We start from the raw sequence: 21,771 nt of genomic DNA, 5'->3' as shown, positions 1-21,771 counted from the left end.
TGAAAATGCCACTTTTTGAAAGCTGGCATTTTCTTGTCGTAACCTTTTGGTGCCTCCAGTCTGATCCTGGGTCACATGACTAGGTGTACCTGGTAGCAGGTCTTTGTGTAATTCTCCCAGACAATGATACAAAGGGAAGATAGCTGTTAGCAGGATGGGCAACTCTGAGTTAACCAGGGGGAGGAGCCGTCACCTGAAACACACTTGCACATCACAATTCTTTGCCTGAGAACTCTCACAAAGGGTTTGACACTGGTCTTTTGTGACCCCAAATAAGCCAGTGTCATGGCAAGGAGGAAGTGGATGCCTAACATCTCAGGGGGGTAAAAACCCCTAGAAGCTTCCTCTACTTCAAAGCAGGCACCTGATTTAATCATTGGACCTTTAGATCTAAATCTCCAGTACACTTCTGGGCCTATGGATTCTGCCAGGAAGAAGGACTTCTGTACTGCCACCTTTAGCCCAGCACCTGTACTCAATCATCTGTGAGTTCTGCCTTCTCAATTGGTGCAACCCCAGTCCTGGACTCTTGGAAGTGGGCCTGATGGTGCTCTTTCAGCCTGTCTGTGGATTCAGCAGAACCAATGCAACTTCTCCATGGTACATCTCCTGCTAAACCAGCGCATTGCTTTTGCTTTTCAACACATCACCCTTAGAACTGATGTATCACCCCTGCTGCGCAGACTTTCCTAACGCAAGGACTTTGCATTGCCCATCGCAGCACATCGGGACGGCTGCTGCATGACGCATCTCTACACAAGGACATGGCCTCATCCACGAAACCCATCAAAATCACTGCAGTATGACCCATCTCCATGTAAGGATATTACATCACACTTTGCAGCTCCCCGTAACCGTCGGTGTTCTATGCATTTCCTCACCTGGCTCCTGCTGTGCGATGCATCCTCAAAGAGGAACTCGGCATCTCTTTCAAACCAGGATTAAGGTTCTAAATTCAGGGGACCTTAGTGGTTCTTGTAGCTGGCCCATGCTCCATTGCAGTTGGTCTGACTTTTGCAATGCAGGGCGCGCTACGAAATTTGTTTTTATTTATTTAATTGTTTACTTACCTCCAACTATCCATATTCCGGTTTTTAGTACCCCCCCACGCTGCCCCTCCCCCGCCCCGCCTTTCTGCCCCACGGAACTCCCTCCACGGGCCGCGGCTGATGTGGAGTGAAGAGATCCCTGTTGGTTGTTTCTAAAGCTGCAGTGGTAGAATGTTAAAAGAAAGACTAGAGTACACATTGAATTGAATTAATAAAACTTTATTAACAATAACAGCATTGGCTATAGAATGTTATATGGTTAAAAAGTCATGAAAATATTTCATTCAAAAGAAGTAAGTTAACAGTCAGTGATTCATATTTTAATGATGGTCATGTAACATATTTGGACATTTTATAGTGACTGATAACCCCAAGGTTACTAGTGAGCCATCCCAGAGCTTAATGAGTGTCAATGCAAGTTGGTACTATCCATAAAGATTTCAATGGTGTGATACTGGTTTACTTTGCCAAATTTCTGCTTTGAATAATGTAGTGAAACCCTGGCAAAGCCTGTAAAGCTTACTTTTTGACAACAGCATCCCCTTATATATATTTTCTACTGAAGTTAGGTTTCAGGACTCGATAGGTGTGAAATATGTTATGAGATTGTCACCAAAGGTTTTGACATCTCCCTACTTGTAGATATTTGTGAATTAATATGTATTATGTAGTAGCATGTTTAATAAAGTACTTTTCCTTTTTATAACCAAACTACTTCTCTTGAGCAGGAGTTATATTGCTCTGCTTTGCTACCCTAAGAAATTCAATTGTTACAATGAGTTAATTGCTATCCAGTTAATAGAAAGTTGCAGACTTAATACTTGTGAAGGAATCACATCCTTTGGAACTAATGACCCAATTTCTTACAGTCATCATAAAAGAGAAGTAATAATAGTGAACGGCAATACAGGCTTGAGACCAGAAATAATGTCATGTTTGGTGTTTGGTGTCTCTCTAGGGCACTATTGCAGCCTAATTTCTACTTCTACAGATTAGAAGGAGGGCTAGCACATTTCCTCGTGTTCTAAGCTGCAAATTTTAGAATCTTGCTGTTTCTACCTGCTTTCTCCTGATTTGCTAGGAAAAATTTGTAAACAGAAGAAATGGAAATTCACCATGCAATGTGTGCTCTTTCTCTAATCTCCATGTATGCACAACGTTTTGCAAATGAGTTGGGATAATATGTTGGCACGCATTCATTTATATAATTCTGCAAATGCTTGTTCAGCAAGTAATCCTGGCAAGCAGATACCAACATTACAGTAAACAGGGGCTCAACAAATACAGAAACACAATTGATCACAAAAACACGATAGAGCACATTTGCAACAGCACAAGAATGTGCAAAAAGAACAACCACAACATAACAGGATAACACTAGCCATAGCTACAACACAAAATTACAAGAAAGCAAAATTGTAAATGTCTGCTGATGTGATGGTGTAGTATTGTGCTGCGTTATTTTGTTTAGTGTGTAGGGCTGGTTCCATCTCTTGTACTACTGTTTTTAGTACTGTTGAACAGAGCTGTGGTATTTTCCTTTATTGCTCTTACTGTGGTGTGGTTTTGCACTAAGTTGTTGGGTTTTGTGGTGATGCCGTGTGTGTTCTGTAGTCTGCCTCCTTAAATTTAGACAAATACCTTTTTCACACATTTGCTTCCATAATACAGTAGTTAAAGTTATTTGCACCAAAATAGCCCTACTTAGCACCGAAGCTATGGAAAAGCAGCAGACACGCCCCATAATATTAGACTGCATTTCTATCTCTTCTCGTTCACAAGCATGCACTCAAGCCATCTAGTTTTACATTTCAATAGTATTTTATCTCACCCTGAAGCAAGACCATATATCTCAATATTTGTGATTGCTGTTGTACCTTATCCTTAAACTCAGTGGAAGTTATTATTAAATAAACTATGAACCATGTTTCAACCTCGGACATGATAATATCTAGGGAAGAGATCATTTTATAGTTTAAGACATTCAACAAAGCGTAAAAAACAACTGATGTGTTTTTATTTTTAAATCGAATTACAGCCATATAAAACACATGTAGGTTTTATTTTAGATAAATGCAAACAATTTAGTGGCAATATTAAGCACACTTATAAAGCAGATCACTGAACATAGCTCAACAAGGAAGACCAAAGATTTTCGCTTGTTGTTTCAAACTTCTATTATGGTCCCCTATGGAACTATTCCACGACCTTTGCTTTATGTGCAAGAATGAACAACTTACTAGAAAAATCGCTGGTCGAATACAAAGTAGTATTAATTCTACGAGATATATGAAATTCTTTAATGATAAACCCTGAGTCCATCAGAGCCTTTTTCACAAATTCCGCATCCAAGCATAAGATTGGGAATCTGAAGTTTCCGACCATGTAAAAGGTGCATTTAAGGAAAGCAAACATTACGAGAGAACCACCAAGGTTTAGCAGTGATGACATACTTTTCACAGCATTGCAGTAGCCCTTTTCATCCCTGCTCAGAAATTCCAAACAAAATTCACTCAAGATGCAGTCAGCTTGAACACGAAGTCCTGGGGCCACCGGGTAAGATTCAGGAATTTCGGCTTCCACAACTTGTTTTATGACTTTTTTCATTTTCTCTTCGTTCTCAGTCCATATTGTTCTGTAAACCACAATTACACAATATAATTACTGCCATGCCATTTCCCCCTCATAACTATTATACTGTTCAAAATATCTTATTGCAATCTACAGAGATAAAAAACAGAAACACAGGGACAAGGCACCTAGTGGAAGTAGAGATGGTAAAATTATGATGTTGAATAGCAAAACTAATACACAAAATGGTATCAGTTCCTATGATTGGCAGTACCAAAATGGTGAGCTGCCTGAGGGGTTTGGAAGATAATAGTGATTGGTAAGGTTCGTGGTGATGTCTAAGGTGTAGGCCAGGTACTCCTAGGTAGTTTTCCAAGTGCCCTCACACTCCCTTGGGGGAGTCTCTGCACTCGTAGAGATTCCCCCCCAGTCGTGGGGGAGTCTCTGCATTTGGGGGCTGATTATGATGGCAGACGGACCTCAGTCCGTCCACCATAGTCTCGGGGAGTGGTGTACTAGGATGCGGCCGCCACCACTGCGGACACACTCGTAATACATTACATTGTGGAGAGTGCTGCTCGATGCAGCACCCACCACAATGTAAAAAATGCACTTTTTACCTTTCCCTGCACTATGTGGCAGGCACCATGCACTGCCTGCCAAATACTACAGGGAAATGCAGGTGGCACCATTGGTGCCCCCCAACCCCAAAACTAAAGTGGCCGGGTGAAAGGGGGGCTCGCTACGGGCCCTCAAAGTCCATCCCCACCAGCAGTTCCATGGGGGTGAACCGCTATGGAAAGGCTGGCGCGGACGTTCCATCATAATCCCAACGGCAGTGCCTGGTAGGCACCGCAGCCATTTTAGGTAATACAAGGTCCTCCACAGGACTAGCGGGCTCAAGGAGCCCATCGGATGCGTGGCAGTTGGAGTTTCCGATTGACCCGGTACCGCCTACAATTTTAATATGGCAGGTGGAAAATGGCCTCACAATGGCGGTGAGCCTACCACCGACAGCCTGTTGGTGGCGGGTTAACCGTCATAATAATCAGGCCCTTGGGGAGGAATCTCCAGAGTAAATTCTCACTGTGGAGATTGTGCCCTAGTGTGGAGGCTCCCCCACGACTGCTGGGCCTCCACCACGAGTGCAGAGGCCCTTGGTAAATCTGGCCCACAGTATTTATAACCGTGAATCCATTGAAAATATTATTTGTATTTGCCCTCATTTATTAAGCTTATGGAAACAATTTCTTTGGAGAATCTTCAGCAGGGAAAATATCATTATCACATATACATTATTGCTTTACTAATCAATCTTCATATTTTATTAGTGCTTTGATGACATTTCTAGACCTCATTCATAAACTGTCAGGGTTCCTAAGCCATGGATGTTATCTTTGACATAATACTTATTTTTAACTTCTTATGTTTGAACAAGGGATTGCTTGCTATGTCCTAAACAACTGATAAATTCATATGTATTTTAATCTTAGATGTGTTTTTTAAATGTTATATGAATTGTAACTATCTTTTGATAAATACAATAACAATGAACCATACTATCTATATCAAGAATGTAAGTATGGTATCTGGTTAGAAGACAGGAAGGGTGAACAGTAGAAAGGAGGGAGGCTAATGGGTGGTGGAAGATGGGAGTCAATACAGCCTACTATCCATTTCTTATATGTCGAAGCTGGTGCTTTATTGAGATGACTGAGGGGAGCTGGACATTTACTATGGTGTTTCTACAGCCACATGTTTGGGGGAGTAGTACCATCCTGCCAAGCCAATCTGATGAAGAGACTTTACTGCTGGGCCAAAGATCCAGGTTCTCCTGCTATATTCTTCTTGCAAGCAGCAAATCTAATCCAGCAGGACCTCACAGCGAAGTTTTCCGGCTTGTGGAGCCCTCTTCAGCTGTCTCCTGCAACTGTACCTCACTGAGGATTTTTGACCATTTTAGAGACTAAGTCTAAAGGTAAACCTTTTCACTTGCAAGAACCTGGATCCTGTTTCTAACACATGCTCCATCACTGTCAGCCTCAAACCTTACCCTTCAATCGGATGACCTTGATTGGCACCTAATGCTTTTTGACACTGTTCTATTATGGATGATAAACTTTAAAAATTCACATCTCTGGCTCTACTAATTGGATTTTTGTAATTTTTATGTAATTTTATTAAGATTATTTTTGTTCTGTATTCACTTTATTGCTGTTTGAGTGCTGCATAAATACTTCAGACAATGCTGATAAATTAAGCCTGGCTGCTTTTGTACCAAGCTACCAGAAGGTTAAGCACAGGCTTACTAAGTGACTTTTGTGGTTCATTCTGACAAAGATTGTGGTTATTATTTGAGATGGGTTCTCCACCACCCCAACTAAATCTCCAATTTCTTACTCTCCTCACCTGGGTCCATACTCTACCATTGAAAAATGTGTACGCTGTAGTAATCAGAGGTTTGATAAAACCTTTAAAGACAGGAAAGGCACACAAACAAGAAAGCTGAAGCAAGACCTGAACATATAATTAAATAGAGAACAAGTAGAGAATGTGGTAGGCTCTCACTTATCAAACTTTTGTGGAGTAAACTATTACTGTAATGTAGTTGTAAATAATCTATTTCAGCTATTGATTCAGCGCAAAAACCCAAGTAACGGGCAAAGCAAAACCCGTACCGATATCCTCCTTGCGTCACAGACCCGACATCACACTAACTCATTTACTCATGCAGTCATTGTTGGAGCCCATGACACCAACACTCACACTATTCTTTCACTGGTCTACACGCACAGGAGGGATGAGCGGTTCAAGCGCTGGACATGTAAGGGGAATACCTTATAACCTATAGAGAGAAAAAGTTATTTTACAATTTATACATTAATACCCTTTCACCTACAGATCTCAATCCTAAACATCAAGGCACTCCTCCCACATGGTCAATGGACCATTTAGTTGGATTGGTTGATGGTGATTTTGAACCAGCTAAAACACATTTCAGGATTTAGATCTTGCCTTCCTTAATAAATCACAAACCCATTTCTTGTTAATCAATATCTGTTTATCTAAATTTTCATAAAGAGTTAAATTCGCATTTGGAAAGTTTATATTAAATTTCATGTAAATCGCAGAACATCATATTCACCTAATCTGGCTATCTGGAGTCCTCTAAGTCGTGGGCTCTGCATAATCAAATTTGCAGCCAGTCGTCCAAAAGAAAACCAAAGTTCAAAGTACTTTTTTCAGCACGCTACAGTCCCAGAAGATCGGCAAAGGACCAGAGACGTGCAAACTTCTATCAGTGCCCATAGAATTTAGGAAAAGTTCGCAGTCATCAGATAATCGGGCAGCATTCGGACCTTCTAGGATACAGGAAGCACAGCAGTCTCCCTAAGTAGCATCAATCGACTAGCATTCGCCACCCTCTCTATTCTACCATGCATTTTTATAATAAAATCAAAGCCAGAAGATACATTTTGATATTTCAGCACAGTTGTGATTGGCTGGTTGAGATCGTCCGATGGAAGCTTTTGAGATTTTAGTACAGTTCGAGGGGTGAGGTCATGAGTTCATTTAAAAGTCAGTCTGTTCCGGTTTATTGTAAAGTCGATTGTTTTCTGTCTTGGCCGTCTTCCCACTGTGTCCTTGTTCGGGTACATGAGGGATAAAGGTTGTGACGATACTTAGGAGATTTCTTGCACCTGCGCAGCTCACTCCGCGCCTCGTGGGACAGTGGCCACTTCGTCGTGTAACGTCAGCGACCATCTTTGATTTAGGCCCAAATGCCAACTTAAGCGAAACAAGCACAAAAGAGTAATTAATACATAGAAATAATGAATCTAATGTTAACCCCTTACTAATCCCTCTATGTGTTTGTATTTATCTAGCATATAGCGACATTTAAAGCAATTATATTCACCTTTTCGATCCTCCTCATGGGCAACATTACAGAAACATTACAAAAGCTACATATATCATGCAGTATTCTACTACCACATATACTACCATTAATATGCGTACAGTTATTAGTTATAAGGGTTTATTTAGCCATGCAAATGCAATTCCCACGTGTAATACGGATATTAGTAATGTTGATTTAATATACATGCAAACTCGTTTAATAATATTATAATTAATACATTATATAATTAGTATCTTCATGCAGGATAGGGGAGGTATACAACATTTTGTACTACCCGCTCCATCAATCCCCCCTTTGGTGATTTTATCACCACACCATAATTTTTTGTTATCAATTTGCCATGAAAGCGAAATGGATTCTTTGTTTTAATTCACATCCCTGTTTCCCCAATTCCTTCTCTTCTTGCTGTTTTATACATACTTTCTTTCATCTCTTCTAATTCTACATCTTAAAATTGCCTCTCTTGTCTCTTATTCTGTCTTCTTTTAAAATTTTCCCTTTTTATCTTTTTCTGTATTTTCTTTCTGTTATGACATAAACATCCTAGTCTTAAAATTAATACTATAAAAATCAGACATGTTAATGGAAATAACATTTTACCTATAAAGGTACCACCTAACTTTAATAAGAAATCTTTAATAGAGGAAAATTTCTTTCCAATCTTTTCCCAAACACTTTCAACCTCCAGTGGTGCAATTTCCTCATGCAAATCAGTTATATTTTTAAGGTAGACTTTCAGGTCTTTACTTTTGTCAGGAATGTAAGTACAACAGTGTTGAACTTTCAGCATTCCACAGACTCCACCCTCTTTTGCCAATAATATATTGTAGGAGGGTGGAATCTTACTACATGGTTGCCCCCACTTGTTTTCCTGGTGTTTGCATGGTTTTTGACTAGTCTGGTGGGGATCCTGCTATCCAGGACCCCAGCCTATCTGCTTACTCCCTTAAATGACTGTTGTGCATATTAGATGCACTAGTGATTGGATACTGTGGTATCCTATGAGCCCCTAGTATATGGTACCTTAGGTACCTAGGGCATAGGCACTTCACAGGCCTACCAGGGGCTGAAGCATGTATTATGCCAACCCTGGGAAGCAGACTCAATCTGACACCACAGGCCTGCTACTGAAGCCTGGGTGAGGTAGTGTTAGCATTACTCACAGAGGTATAGGTTCCTATATCCCACCATACACACACATATAAACCTATCAGCCACCCCTATGGCAGGCCCTATCAATCCTGAGGGCAGGGTGCTTGGTTTACAATGTGAGGGGGTGCCTCTGCATGAGCAGGACCCCTCTGCAGCTGGCAGAGTCTATTCTTTGTGGCTGTTTGTGGATGCCGTTAAACCATATACTCTTAAGTGCATTATAAACTACGGGTAAATGCTAACTTTGGAATGAAAAATGCAAAAACAACAGTTGATATACAGAATGCAGAACAATGGCATACATTCACCCCAGCACAGAGATCTGGGTGTAAATCCATCGTTTTTTTGCTCACCATGCCATTCCAGTTTGAACCCAGCCACATGCAAATCAGTCTTGACCCTGTGCCTCATGGGAACAGTCCAGCCCGAACTGCCAAGCCAGGTCGTCCCTGGACTGGAAGCAAGCATCCTAGGACCGGTTTTGTGGTTTCACCCCTCTTCAGCCAGAATAGCTTGATTCCAGTGGCATGGAGAGCACGGGACTCACGTCTGAGCATACCCGTCCCACTCGGGGTGACAAATGCAAAAACAACATTTGAGGGACAGAATGCATAGCAATGTCATACATTCACCTCAATACAGAGATCTGGGTCTAAATCCATCGTTTTTTTGCTCACCATGCCATTCCAGTTTGAACCCAGCCATATGCAAATCAGTCTTGACCCTGTGCCTCATGGGAACAGTCCATCCCGAACTGCCAAGTCAGGTCCTCCCTGGACTGGAAACAAGCATCCTAGGACCGGTTTCGGGGTTTCACCTCTCTTCAGCCAGGATAGCTTGATAACAATGGCATGGAGAGCACGGGACTCACGTCTGAGCATACCCATCCCACTCGGGGTGACAAATGCAAAAACAACAGTTGATGGACAGAATGCAGAACAATGTCATACATTCACCCCAGTACAGAGATCTGGGCCTAAATCCATCGTTTTTTTGCTCACCATGCCATTCCAGTTTGAACCCAGCCATATGCAAATCAGTCTTGACCCTGTGCCTCATGGGAACAGTCCAGCCCGAACTGCCAAGCCAGGTCCTCCCTGGACTGGAAACAAGCATCCTAGGACCGGTTTCGGGGTTTCACCCCTCTTCAGCCAGGATAGCTTGATTCCAATGGCATGAACCCGAAACCGGTCCCAGGATGCTTGTTTCCGGTCCAGGGAATACATGGCTTGGCAGTTCGTGCTGGACTGTTCCCATGAGGCACAGGGTCAGACTGATTTGCATATGGCCATGTCTGAACTGGGGTGGTGGAGTGAGCTAAAGAATGATGATGGATTAAACCCAGATCAGTTGACTGGGGGTGAGTGTTTGATTTGCTCAAACGCTCTGTCCATCATCTCCTTTAGTATCGCTTTGTTCGCCCTAAGTTGGCAGGGTATGCCCAGACTAGGCCTGGGCAAAAATTTTGTTCCGTTCACGGAAATTGCGATAATTTGACATTTTCGATTTCCGCGGAGAGCGCGAAAATGTCAAAATTTCCGCTTTCTGCAGCTTGGCGATAATTTGTTTCTTGCTCGCGCTGTAAAATAATACATTCTCGCACACGCGCGATCGCCTTACCTGAATCCCTGCGTTCGCCGACAAGTTTTCTTGATCCGATCGCGTTCTCCATGAGATGTTGGATTATTTGTAGCCATTTGCGCTGTCTCGCGACAGTTCGCGCCTGCAGTGACGTCATACGTCGCGCGATCACGACTTTCTTCTCGCAATCATGCACCGCGAGACAACTCAAAACAAGATGGCCACGCCCGCGAGCAACCACATGGGTAAGTTGGCAACCCGCAACCATGCAGAAAATCTCGCGAACATGCGGGAAAAAAAATTCCGCATCTTCGCGATATTTCCGCTTGTTTGCGATAATTTTAAACATTTTCGCGATAATTTGCGAAAATGGATTTCGCAAATTCCGCCCACCCCTAGCCCAGACGTGGTTCCCTTGCTCACTTTGCCACTGGATTCAAGACAGTCTGGCTGATGAGGGTTATGAACCTGAAACCGGTCCCAGGATGCTTGTTTCCGGTCCAGGGAAGACATGGCTTGGCAGATCAGGCTGGACTGCTCCCATGAGGCACAGGGTCAGACTGATTTGCATATGGCCATGTCTGAACTGGGGTGGTGGAGTGAGCAAAATAATGATGATGGATTAAAGCCAGATCAGTTGACTAGGGGTGAGTGTTTGATTTGCTCAAACGCTCTGTCCATCATCCCCTTTAGTATCGCTTTGTTCGCCCTAAGTTGGCAGTGTATGCCCAGACGTGTGTCCCTTGCTCACTTTGCCACTGGATTCAAGACAGTCTGGCTGATGAGGGTTATGAACCCGAAACCGGTCCCAGGATGGTTGTTTCCGGTCCAGGGAAGACATGGCTTGGCAGATCAGGCTGGACTGCTCCCATGAGGCACAGGGTCAGACTGATTTGCATATGGCCATGTCTCAACTGGGGTGGTAGAGTGAGCTAAAGAATGATGATGGATTAAACCCAGATCAGTTGACTGGGGTGAGTGTTTGATTTGCTCAAACGCTCTGTCCATCATCCCCTTTAGTATCGCTTTGTTCGCCCTAAGTTGGCAGGATATGCCCAGACGTGGGTCCCTTGCTCACTTTGCCACTGGATTCAAGACAGCTTGGCTAATGAGAGTTATGAACCCGAAACCGGTCCCAGGATGCTTGTTTCCGGTCCAGAGAAGACATGGCTTGGCAGTTCGGGCTAGACTGTTCCCATGAGGTACAGGGTCAAACTGATTTGCATATGGCCATGTCTGAACTGGGGTGGTGGAGTGAGCTAAAGAATGATGATGGATTAAACCCAGATCAGTTGACTGGGGGTGAGTGATTGAATTTGCTCAAACGCTCTGCCCATCATCCCCTTTAGTATCGCTTTGTTCGCCCTAAGTTGGCAGGGTATGCCCAGACGTGGGTCCCTTGCTCACTTTGCCACTGGATTTAAGACAGCCTGGCTGATGAGGGTTATGAACCCGAAACTGGTCCCAGGATGCTTGTTTCCTGTCCACGGAAGACATAGCTTGGCAGTTCGGGCTGGACTGTTCCCATGAGGCACAGGGTCAGACTGATTTGCATATGGCCATGTCTGAACTGGGGTGGTGGAGTGAGCTAAAGAATGATGACGGATTAAACCCAGATCAGTTGACTGGGGGTGAGTGTTTGATTTGCTCAAACATTCTGTCCATCATCCCCCTTAGTATCGCTTTGTTTGCCCTAAGTTGGCATGGTATGCCCAGACGTGGGTCCCTTGCTCACTTTGCTCCTGGATTCAAGACAGCTTGGCTGATGAGGGTTATGAACCGGAAACCGGTCCCAGAATGCTTGTTTCCGGTCCAGGGAAGATGTGGCTTGGCAGTTTGGGCTGGACTGTTCCCATGAGGCACAGGTTCAGACTGATTTGCATATGGCCATGTCTGAACTGGGGTGGTGGAGTGAGCTAAAGAATGATGATGGATTAATCCCAGATCAGTTGACTGGGGGTGAGTGTTTGATTTGCTCAAACGCTTTGTCCATCATCCCCTTTAGTATCGCTTTATTTCCCCTAAGTTGGCAGGATATGCTCAGACGCGGGTCCCTTGCTCACTTTGCCACTGGATTCAAGACAGCCTGGCTGATGAGGGTTATGAACCCGAAACCGGTCCCAGGATGCTTGTTTCCGGTCCAGGGAAGACATGGCTTGGCAGATCAGGCTGGACTGCTCCCATGAGGCACAGGGTCAGACTGATTTGCACATGGCCATGTCTCAACTCGGGTGGTGGAGTGAGCTAAAGAATGATGATGGATTAAACCCAGATCAGTTGACTGGGGTGAGTGTTTGATTTGCTCAAACGCTCTGTCCATCATCCCCTTTAGTATCGCTTTGTTCGCCCTAAGTTGGCAGGGTATGCCCAGACATGGGTCCCTTGCTCACTTTGCCACTGGATTCAAGACAGCCTGGCTAATGAGGGTTATGAACCCGAAACCGGTCCCAGGATGCTGGTTTCCGGTCCAGAGAAGACATGGCTTGGCAGTTCGGGCTGGACTGTTCCCATGAGGCACAGGGTCAGACTGATTTGCATATGGCCATGTCTGAACTGGGGTGGTGGAGTGAGCTAAAGAATGATGATTGATTAAACCCAGATCAGTTGACTGGGGGTGAGTGATTGAATTTGCTCAAACGCTCTGCCCATCATCCCCTTTAGTATCGCTTTGTTCACCCTAAGTTGGCAGGGAATGCCCAGACGTGGGTCCCTTGCTCACTTTGCCACTGGATTTAAGACAGCCTGGCTGATTAGGGTTATGAACCCGAAACTGGTCCCAGGAGGCTTGTTTCCGGTCCATGGAAGACATAGCTTGGCAGTTCGGGCTGGACTGTTCCCATGAGGCACAGGGTCAGACTGATTTGCATATGGCCATGTCTGAACTGGGGTGGTGGAGTGAGCTAAAGAATGATGATGGATTAAACCCAGATCAGTTGACTGGGGGTGAGTGTTTGATTTGCTCAAACGCCTTGTCCATCATCCCCTTTAGTATCGCTTTATTCGCCCTAAGTTGGCAGGATATGCTCAGACGTGGGTCCCTTGCTCACTTTGCCACTGGATTCAAGACAGCCTGGCTGATGAGGATTATGAACCCGAAACCGGTCCCAGGTTGCTTGTTTCTGGTCCAGGGAAGACATGGCTTGGTAGTTCGGGCTGGACTGTTCCCATGAGGCACAGGGTCAGACTGATTTGCATATGGCCATGTCTGAACTGGGGTGGTGGAGTGAGCTAAAGAATGATGACGGATTAAACCCAGATCAGTTGACTGGGGGTGAGTGTTTGATTTGCTCAAACATTCTGTCCATCATCCCCCTTAGTATCGCTTTGTTTGACCTAAGTTGGCATGGTATGCCCAGACGTGGGTCCCTTGCTCACTTTGCTACTGGATTCAAGACAGCTTGGCTGATGAGGGTTATGAACCCGAAACCGGTCCCAGAATGCTTGTTTCCGGTCCAGGGAAGACATGGCTTGGCAGTTCGGGCTGGACTGTTGCCATGAGGCACAGGGTCAGACTGATTTGCATATGGCCATGTCTGAACTGGGGTGGTGGAGTGAGCTAAAGAATGATGATGGATTATACCCAGATCAGTTGACTGGGGGTGAGTGTTTGATTTGCTCAAACGCTCTGTCCATCATCCCCTTTCGTATCGCTTTGTTCCCCCTAAGTGGGCAGGGTATGCCCAGACGTGGGTCCCTTGCTCACTTTGCCACTGGATTGAAGACAGCCTGGCTGATGAGGGTTATGAACCCGAAACCGGTCCCAGGATGCTTGTTTCCAGTCCACGGAAGACAAGGCTTGGCAGTTCTGTCTGGACTGTTCCCATGAGGCACAGAGTCAGACTGATTTGCATATGGCCATGTCTGAACTGGGGTGGGGGAGTGAGCTAAAGAATGATGATGGATTAAACCTAGATCAGTTGACTGGGGGTGAGTGTTTGATTTGATCAAACAATCTGTCCATCATCCCCTTTAGTATATCTTTGGAATGGCTGCATCAAAATATGTAGTGTTTGGTGTCAAACAACTTGGAATCATACCCCCACACCAGTAACTGGTGTGGGAGTATGATCCCACCCTTCTAGAGGGGATGACATGTACCAACTGTACTAAAACGACAGAACTCTGAAAGAGCCCTGGCATCACAAGATGGATACCACCAGCACAGACACTGGGCTGCCCTGCTGCTGCTGACTGAAACTCGCAGTGGAGGAGGCCCAACAAAAGGCATTCTGTCACAGGGAGGTGTCACCACCTTCCAGACAGGATTTAGTGTATTGGAGCTAGGTGGGTGCACTCCTACAGTGCTTTGAAGTCCTGCACTGGGGGAGCAGTAGGCTCCTCTGTGCATATGCCAGCTCAAACCAGTTCAGGGTCTACCTGTCCCTGCTCTGGCACAAAACTGGACAAAGGGAAGTGGGTGTAACCACCCCCTACCCTGACCCTCCCAGAGGAGTGGTCATAGAGCTAGTCCCTCCCCTACCTTCAGTATAAGATAGCAAACTTTGCCATTGCAAATCAGATTACCCTGGACGACACTCCACAAAGAAGAATCCTGGCCCTTCGACATTCCACTACCTTTGGAAGACAGAAGAATCTCCCTTGGAGTCACGGAGTGACTCCCCTGCTTGGCAGGCACCAAAACCTTAACCAACCATCGCAAACATTCCCGCTCCCGCCGGAGTTCGAAGTCCCTGCAGCCCTGGAAGTAGATTTCCTGACTTCTCGATGGCTATTGTGAGCCCCCAGCAAAGCTGTGGTGAGTGTACCCCACGAGTGACGAGGAACAGTAATACCCGGGGACCATGCACTCTTGTTGAGTGCTATCCCTTCATGACATTCTACGAATTTGTGCTTTGGACCATTTGTCGCCCAAGCCTCCAGCAGGTCTTGCAGTGAAAATCCGAGGACTACCATTTCCTGAAGAGGGGTCTTTGCAATCCCTTTCCCATTGGCTTGTGGGTCCCTCGAAGACTTTCATATCAACTCAAAGGGCTCCCCTGGTTGCTCCAGGCCTGCCCTCACTTACCCATGCTGGGTGAGTCCCTCAGACTTTGCTGGTCTGCACCATCGACTTTCTTCACTTTACACAACACTTGCAGTTGCCAAGGCTTGTTTGCTCCAATTTGGTTGCCGACATGGCAGTCAGCTGCAGACGTTGTGGGACACTCTGAATCCAGCTGCTGGTCATCATCGATCCTTCCTGGACCTCGTGAGAAAAGAGTCAAAACACCATTGACAACCTGAAATCACCCGACATCTGTGGTTATCTTTCTTCCTGGCCATCGGTCACTGGCAAGTGACTTTGAACACTGTCCCTTCAATTTTCAGGTCATCTGCATCTTGAATCCACCCTTGGATTCCACCGGACACTTCGTCAGTCGACGCAAGCAGCAAGTCTTCTTTGGTCTCCATAGAAAACAGCGACGCGACCCAACACCAAAAGACACCTATGCACCCGGCTTCCCTGGGTGAGGTAACTCGTGCACTCCGGTGCCCTAGGGTGTGTTGGCCCTCAAAATACTTACCTTGTAAGTGGCTTGCTTGTAGACTTCCTCGAAGTACCGTAAAACTTTAAAAATCAAACCGTGACTTGTTCCTTTGTAATCAATAGGGAACCCGCGGCTGTGTTCACATACTGCACGCGTCTCCCGTGGGCCTGTTACTTACCTGCTAACACTTCAGTAGTGAAGCCCCAGCTATTCTCCAGGCCCTAGGCCTTGTCATTTTGCAATTCAACATTCTTATACCATTTTTTTAGTATATGGTCTGGTACGCCCCTAGGGCTCCAGCCATATTTGTGCTTAACTTATTGTGAAACGTTGATATTTGAATGTGTTCCTGCCTTCTAATCTCATAAAGAGATTAGTAGAGTGTGTCTAGAAATAAATACATATATATTTGATATATATACCTGTGTGGTGTCCTTTCATTTGGTAATTCAAGAGATTATAAGGTAAAACAAGCTGCTTTACATTCCTCTGAGACTTAGCCTGAATGCTGCTCTCCACAGCTACCACTAGGATAGCTTTCTTTAAAAGGTTGTCTTAAACCTATCTACCATAAGAGTCGAATTGGACTGGTGCAAGGTGGCCACTATAATTAGTGACCAGCATATGCCAGGCCACCTTCTCACATATATCAAGGGCAAGTCGATTTTGCATTACCATAGCACGCATGGCAACCATTTCAGTATTTACTAATGAAAATCCTCCAGCGGAGCTTGTTGACAGGCGATCCACTACTGTTGATAGTCTTCTAATTTTGTGTGCATTCAGAGATATTCCCACTGCCGGTATCAATGCTCCAAAAATGTCTCCTACAATTCCTGACCAAGATTCTCTCTTATGTACACCATCTTCTCCTCTTCCCATGTGGAATATCTTTGGGAAAACCAGACCTACATAACATGCGCCGTACCAATGTTCCAGCAATCGATAATATGCCTTGTTCCCACAGATAAAATATAACCCAGGAAAAACTGGATCATTTCCTCCTTTAAATCCCCATCCACCCATGATTCGGTATGTATCGTGGCATTCACTGTTTTCTACAAAGTAATTATCATATGCAGTTTGATTCCTTCTAATACACAACTTTCCTTTCTGAGGCCAATATAAATCCGTAGTTGGACTAGCTTCTCCTTTCAAATGCTTTTCAATTCCAACATCCCAAACAGTCTTTTCTTCTGTCCCTTCATGTACTTTCCTTTGCATTTTTAATCTCCTTTCTTCAACCATGTCTAAAAACGTCTTTTCCTCTTTCTTTAAACTGCAAGTCAAATTGTTTCTAACTATAGATTCTAATGTTAGTTCTTTAGTTTCTAAGAAAAATTCACCTAACATCTTTGCAGGCTTTACTTTGTTCAATTTGTTAATCGCAGGTACTTGTGAAAATATGTTATCTACATCTGAAAAATAATATTCTAACTTCCCTATTTTGTAAAACAGGCTAGCTATTACACTACATGTTATTCCATAAGTTACTGCGTGGTTATGGTAGGTCACTCCCTCCGATACAGATGCAGGTAGCTGCATGCAAACGTAGCAGTCCCTCACATCCATTGTCTTTACATATTTGTACAAAAGTTTCGAAAATACATTGTTAGAGAAATCATTTATAGACCTGTCTTTATGTAGATAGTTTCTATCGATTTTAGTTGGATATACCTTCTGAATCTTTTCTATATTAGTTTTATTTTCACTATGTCCTTCTATTGTCTCTATGGTAATCTTAAATGAGATCATCAAAGCTAACACACTCCACAGAAGCATTAATAATCCTGTCCAACAACAACACATTTTAAACCATCGCTTTAGAAATACATATCTAGCTTTTCTACTTTCTGTGTTTGCCATTTTTGAAAAATGATCAGTGTCTTTTGACTTAGCCTCTTCTACTTCACAACTAGTTTGTCTAACCCAAGGCTCTAAGCACCTACTTGGTTCTATCAGTTATGTCTTTTCCTGTATTTTATTGTTTTTCCATTAGCAGCTCTTTTGTCTTGTTCAGTTTGGCATTTGATTGTCTTTCACTTTCCTCTCATAATCTTGATACAGAACTTTCTGAACATCCGTTTCTTCTTCAATATCGGACAAGATAACTCTCAGGATTTCCGATTCTTCGTCTTCCTCAACCACTTACGGTACAGTCACCTCTAGGTTTTCTTGGCTATCCGCCTCTTCTTTTATTTCAGGCAGGGCCACATACGACCATTCCGGCGTCTTATACTTCTGGTTAGGTTTTCTCGTTCTTTTGCTTTCCTCCACTGTAGTTACTTTCTCGGTCTTTGATTTTTCTTGACTAGATACTTCATTCACTTGTTCTTCTCTGGGTGAATCCACTCGTGTCAGTCGATATCTCGGTCTCTTTATCTTGTTTGGCCAAATTTCATCTCTTGCTGACCTTTTCAATTTACTTCCTTTATCATTCTTTTCAGCTCTCCATGCTCTCTTTCTCAGGACTCGACCTTCTAAAACATCTCCTTCACTAAACTCTGATTCTGCTTCAACTTGCCTTTTGCTTTCAACTGTTCTTCTTTCCACCACTTCTTTTGTTTTCCCTATTTCTGTCCCTCCTCGTGTTTCTTGCACAATATCTTCCTGCTGACTAACTGTCCCTTCCTCTAACTGGATGTTGGAATTCCCTACGACTCCTCAGGGGTCTTCCGTAGAAATCTTTCCCTCACTTTCTGTATCTGGCACTTGTTCATCTACTTTTGTTATTTCAGGTGGAATTTCTCTCAGCTTTTCATCATGAATTTCTTTATTAATAATTTCTTTGATTGTCCCTTCACTGCTTTTCTCTTTTCCGGAGCGTACCGGTATCTGTTCAGTCTCTGAGTCTGAGCTGGTATCAGAAATCTGCAACCTCCTTCTCAAGGGAATATTCTCCGGGGCAAATGTCAAGTTTGGCTCTGTCTCCCCCTTTCAGAATTTTCTCCTGTTCTTACTTCTTCAGCATCCGATTCAGAACTACTTTCTGACTCTTCATAATATTCTCGTTCTTTGTTTTCCACTGGATTTGGGATTCTCAATGTGTGACTAGCATGGATCCAGTTCTTAATCCCAGCACACTTCACAGCTGCTGTTGTTGTAGTCAAAATCACTTGTTGTGGTTTTCCCCAACGTGGGACCAAACAGTTCCTCCTTCTGTGTACTTTAATTCTCACCCAGTCTCCTGGGCTCAGATCATGAGCTTGCTTCTTTTCAAGGGTGGTGGCATCCGATCCAACTTGATGAAACACAGAATGAACTGCGTCAGCCAGCCCCTTACAGTAATCCAACACCAAGTCATCAGTTATAGGCAACAGCTTGTTAACTGGTATAAATACATGGCGCATTGCTTTTCCCATGATAATTTCATGGAGACTCAAACCTGTGTTCCTATCTGGAATTGATCTAATAGTCATAAGTACCAAAGGCAAGACATCAGGCCATTTCAAACCTGTGGCTAAACACATTTTTCTAATCTGTTTTTGATAGTACCATTTACTTGTTCCACCACACCAGAAGCCTCTGGTCGATAAGCACAATGTAGTTTCTGTTGTACCTTCAATGCTTCACAAATCAGTTTCACGATCTCATTATGGAAATGCTTTCCTCTTTCTGACTCAATTGTGACTGGGAACCCGAATCTGGGAATGAACTCTCTCAACAGAAATTTAGATACTGTGATTCCATCACTCCTTCTTGTGGGGTATGCTTCTACCCATCTAGAAAACAAGCAGACCATTACCAGAACATACCTCAATCTATTACAGGGCGGCATCTCAATTAAATCAATCTGCATTCTGGTGAAAGGCCCTCCTTTTTGACCTATTGTTCCTAGACTTACTACTGTTTTCCTCCCAGGATTAGACTGCTGACATATAAGGCATCTTTGACAAAGACTCTCAGCTACAAGTCTAAATTTTGCATTGTACCAAGTCTGCTTAAGGGACCTAATCATCACGTCTCTCCCTATGTGTGCTTCTCCATGATACATCTGTGCCATGGCAGACACCATGCTATCAGGCATGACTGGTCTTCCATCCCGATAGACCCACACATGATCTGTTTCCCTTGGTGCACATCCAGCTTTTACCCACTGTCTCATTTCCTCATCTCCATCTTCTTCCTGCAATTGCCTCACTTCCTCCCATGTGCTCACAATGTTAGTAAACAATAGAGGCCAAGAATTAATTTTCCTCACTTTTGCCCTGTTGACCGAATTCTGATTACGTGCACAATATTGAGCCATATCGTTGATATAATCGGCGGTTTGTGCATGGACAGCACACTTTACAACAGCCAATTGCTTAGGCAGCTGTATCGCCTCAAGCAATTTCCCAACTACTTCAGCATTCTTTATGGGAGTTACACTTGAAGTCAGAAATCCTCTCTGCAGCCAAATCTGGCCAAAATCATGCACAACACCGTAGCCATACTGACTATCGCTAATCACAGTCACTCTCACATTCTTTCCCAATTTGCATGCTCTAGTCAACGCTATAAGTTCAGCAACATGGGCTGATTAAACTCCCTTCAGATAAGATGCTTCTATTACAGCTGCAACGGTGCATACTGCATATGCTGCACTCAGATTTCCTTTGTTTGTTCTAAAGCATGACCCATCTACAAACATCACAAAATCACTCTCAGACAAAGGTACATTTTTTATATCAGGACGGGGTTTGGTACAGAAATCCAGTACATCCAAATAATCATGATCTACTTCGTCCCTGACTTCAACATTCTCAGCATCAGGCAATAGCGTTGAGGGATTCACATTCAGGACATCTCACAAGGCTCACATTCGTTGCACCTAATATGACGTTCTCATATTTAGTCAGCCAACTATGTGTCAAAAACTGAGTGCGGCTCCTCGTTAAAAGGATTGCCACATCATGAGGTACAAACACTCGCACAGGATATCCTATCACAATTCCCTCACTCTGTTCCAGACTCTTACAAGTAGCAGCCACTGCTTTCAAACAACCTGGCAATGCTACAGCTCCAGGGTCTAGTATAGAAGACATGCTGGAAGAGGTTTGAAGCCCGGGGACGCCGCCGATCAGGTAAGGTTATTTAAACTTGTATTTTTTTATGTATTTAATAGGGCGGGCGGACAACTTCCGTTACGCCCTGAGTGTGCGGAGATTTGCCCTGTTTCTCCGCCTATTATCGCAGAAGGCGGAAGGGCAAATCTCCGCACATTCCGTCGGCGGAACGGAGTTGTCCGCCCACCCTTACTGTCGCTGCGGTTGACCACTCACCTCATTCTGCACCGGCGGATTCAATGATGTATTACGACCATTAGTATTCAGGGGAAATTTACACTCGGATTTCCAGTGCCCTATTCTTCCACAATTATGACATGGCCATTTCTTTTTGGCTTCTTTTATATTAAATTGTCCCTTTCCTTTTCTAGTATTAAATTTAGGTTTTGGTCCTGCACTATTTCCTTGCTCAATCAACTGTGCTTCCTGTCTTTCTGCCACTTTTACCTGTGCCCACATATCTTTTTCTTTTAATTTACGCTGCTTGGCTTCAATTTCATCACTAAAGTATTTTGCATGTCTCAGTACTTCATCTATTTTCTTGTTTTGCCAATCCACATTATGCTGCTTAATCATTTCACTAATTTCTGGACTTAGACCATATACAAATCTGTATACAAAATGACTCAAATCCTTCTAACTTAAATTTTCATCACCACTAAACTGCTTGAAGGCAAGTATTAATCTTTCATAATACGCGTGCACTGACTACTTAGTTTCCTGATGAGTTTGGTCAATTTTTAGCCAATCAGTTTCTTTGGGAAGTACTTTGTTTTTCAGAAAAGTAATTACTTGTTCATATTTTTTCATCACCTCTGGATCAGGAGCACCTGTCTTTGGATCTCTAGGATATTCTTTTGTAGTCCAAACTATTACAATCTTGCACTCTGTCCATAAATCTGCTGTTACTATTATGTCAAATAGACTATTTAAATCAATCCACAAAACCTTTCATAATT

At 43.8% G+C, this 21,771-nt stretch overlaps 1 protein-coding gene across 1 annotated transcript in view; it reads right to left on the bottom strand.

Annotated features, from left to right (window-relative positions):
- Positions 1–1,254: 1,254 nt before the first annotated feature.
- LOC146861582 (nicotinamide N-methyltransferase-like) overlaps positions 1,255–21,771 on the bottom strand; it is a 143,131-nt gene continuing 122,614 nt past the window's right edge. The window contains exon 3 of the mRNA XM_085645972.1: positions 1,255–3,684. Coding sequence (XP_085502098.1) covers positions 3,246–3,684 — 439 coding nt within the window. The 3' untranslated portion in view covers positions 1,255–3,245. The remainder of the gene's footprint in view (positions 3,685–21,771) is intronic.

The sequence above is a fragment of the Triturus cristatus genome, chromosome 3_1 (assembly GCF_964204655.1).
Source record: "Triturus cristatus chromosome 3_1, aTriCri1.1, whole genome shotgun sequence".
Taxonomy (NCBI): domain Eukaryota; kingdom Metazoa; phylum Chordata; class Amphibia; order Caudata; family Salamandridae; genus Triturus; species Triturus cristatus.
The sequence above is the reverse complement of the archived record's forward strand: the minus strand, read 5'-3'. Positions and strand labels throughout refer to the sequence as shown.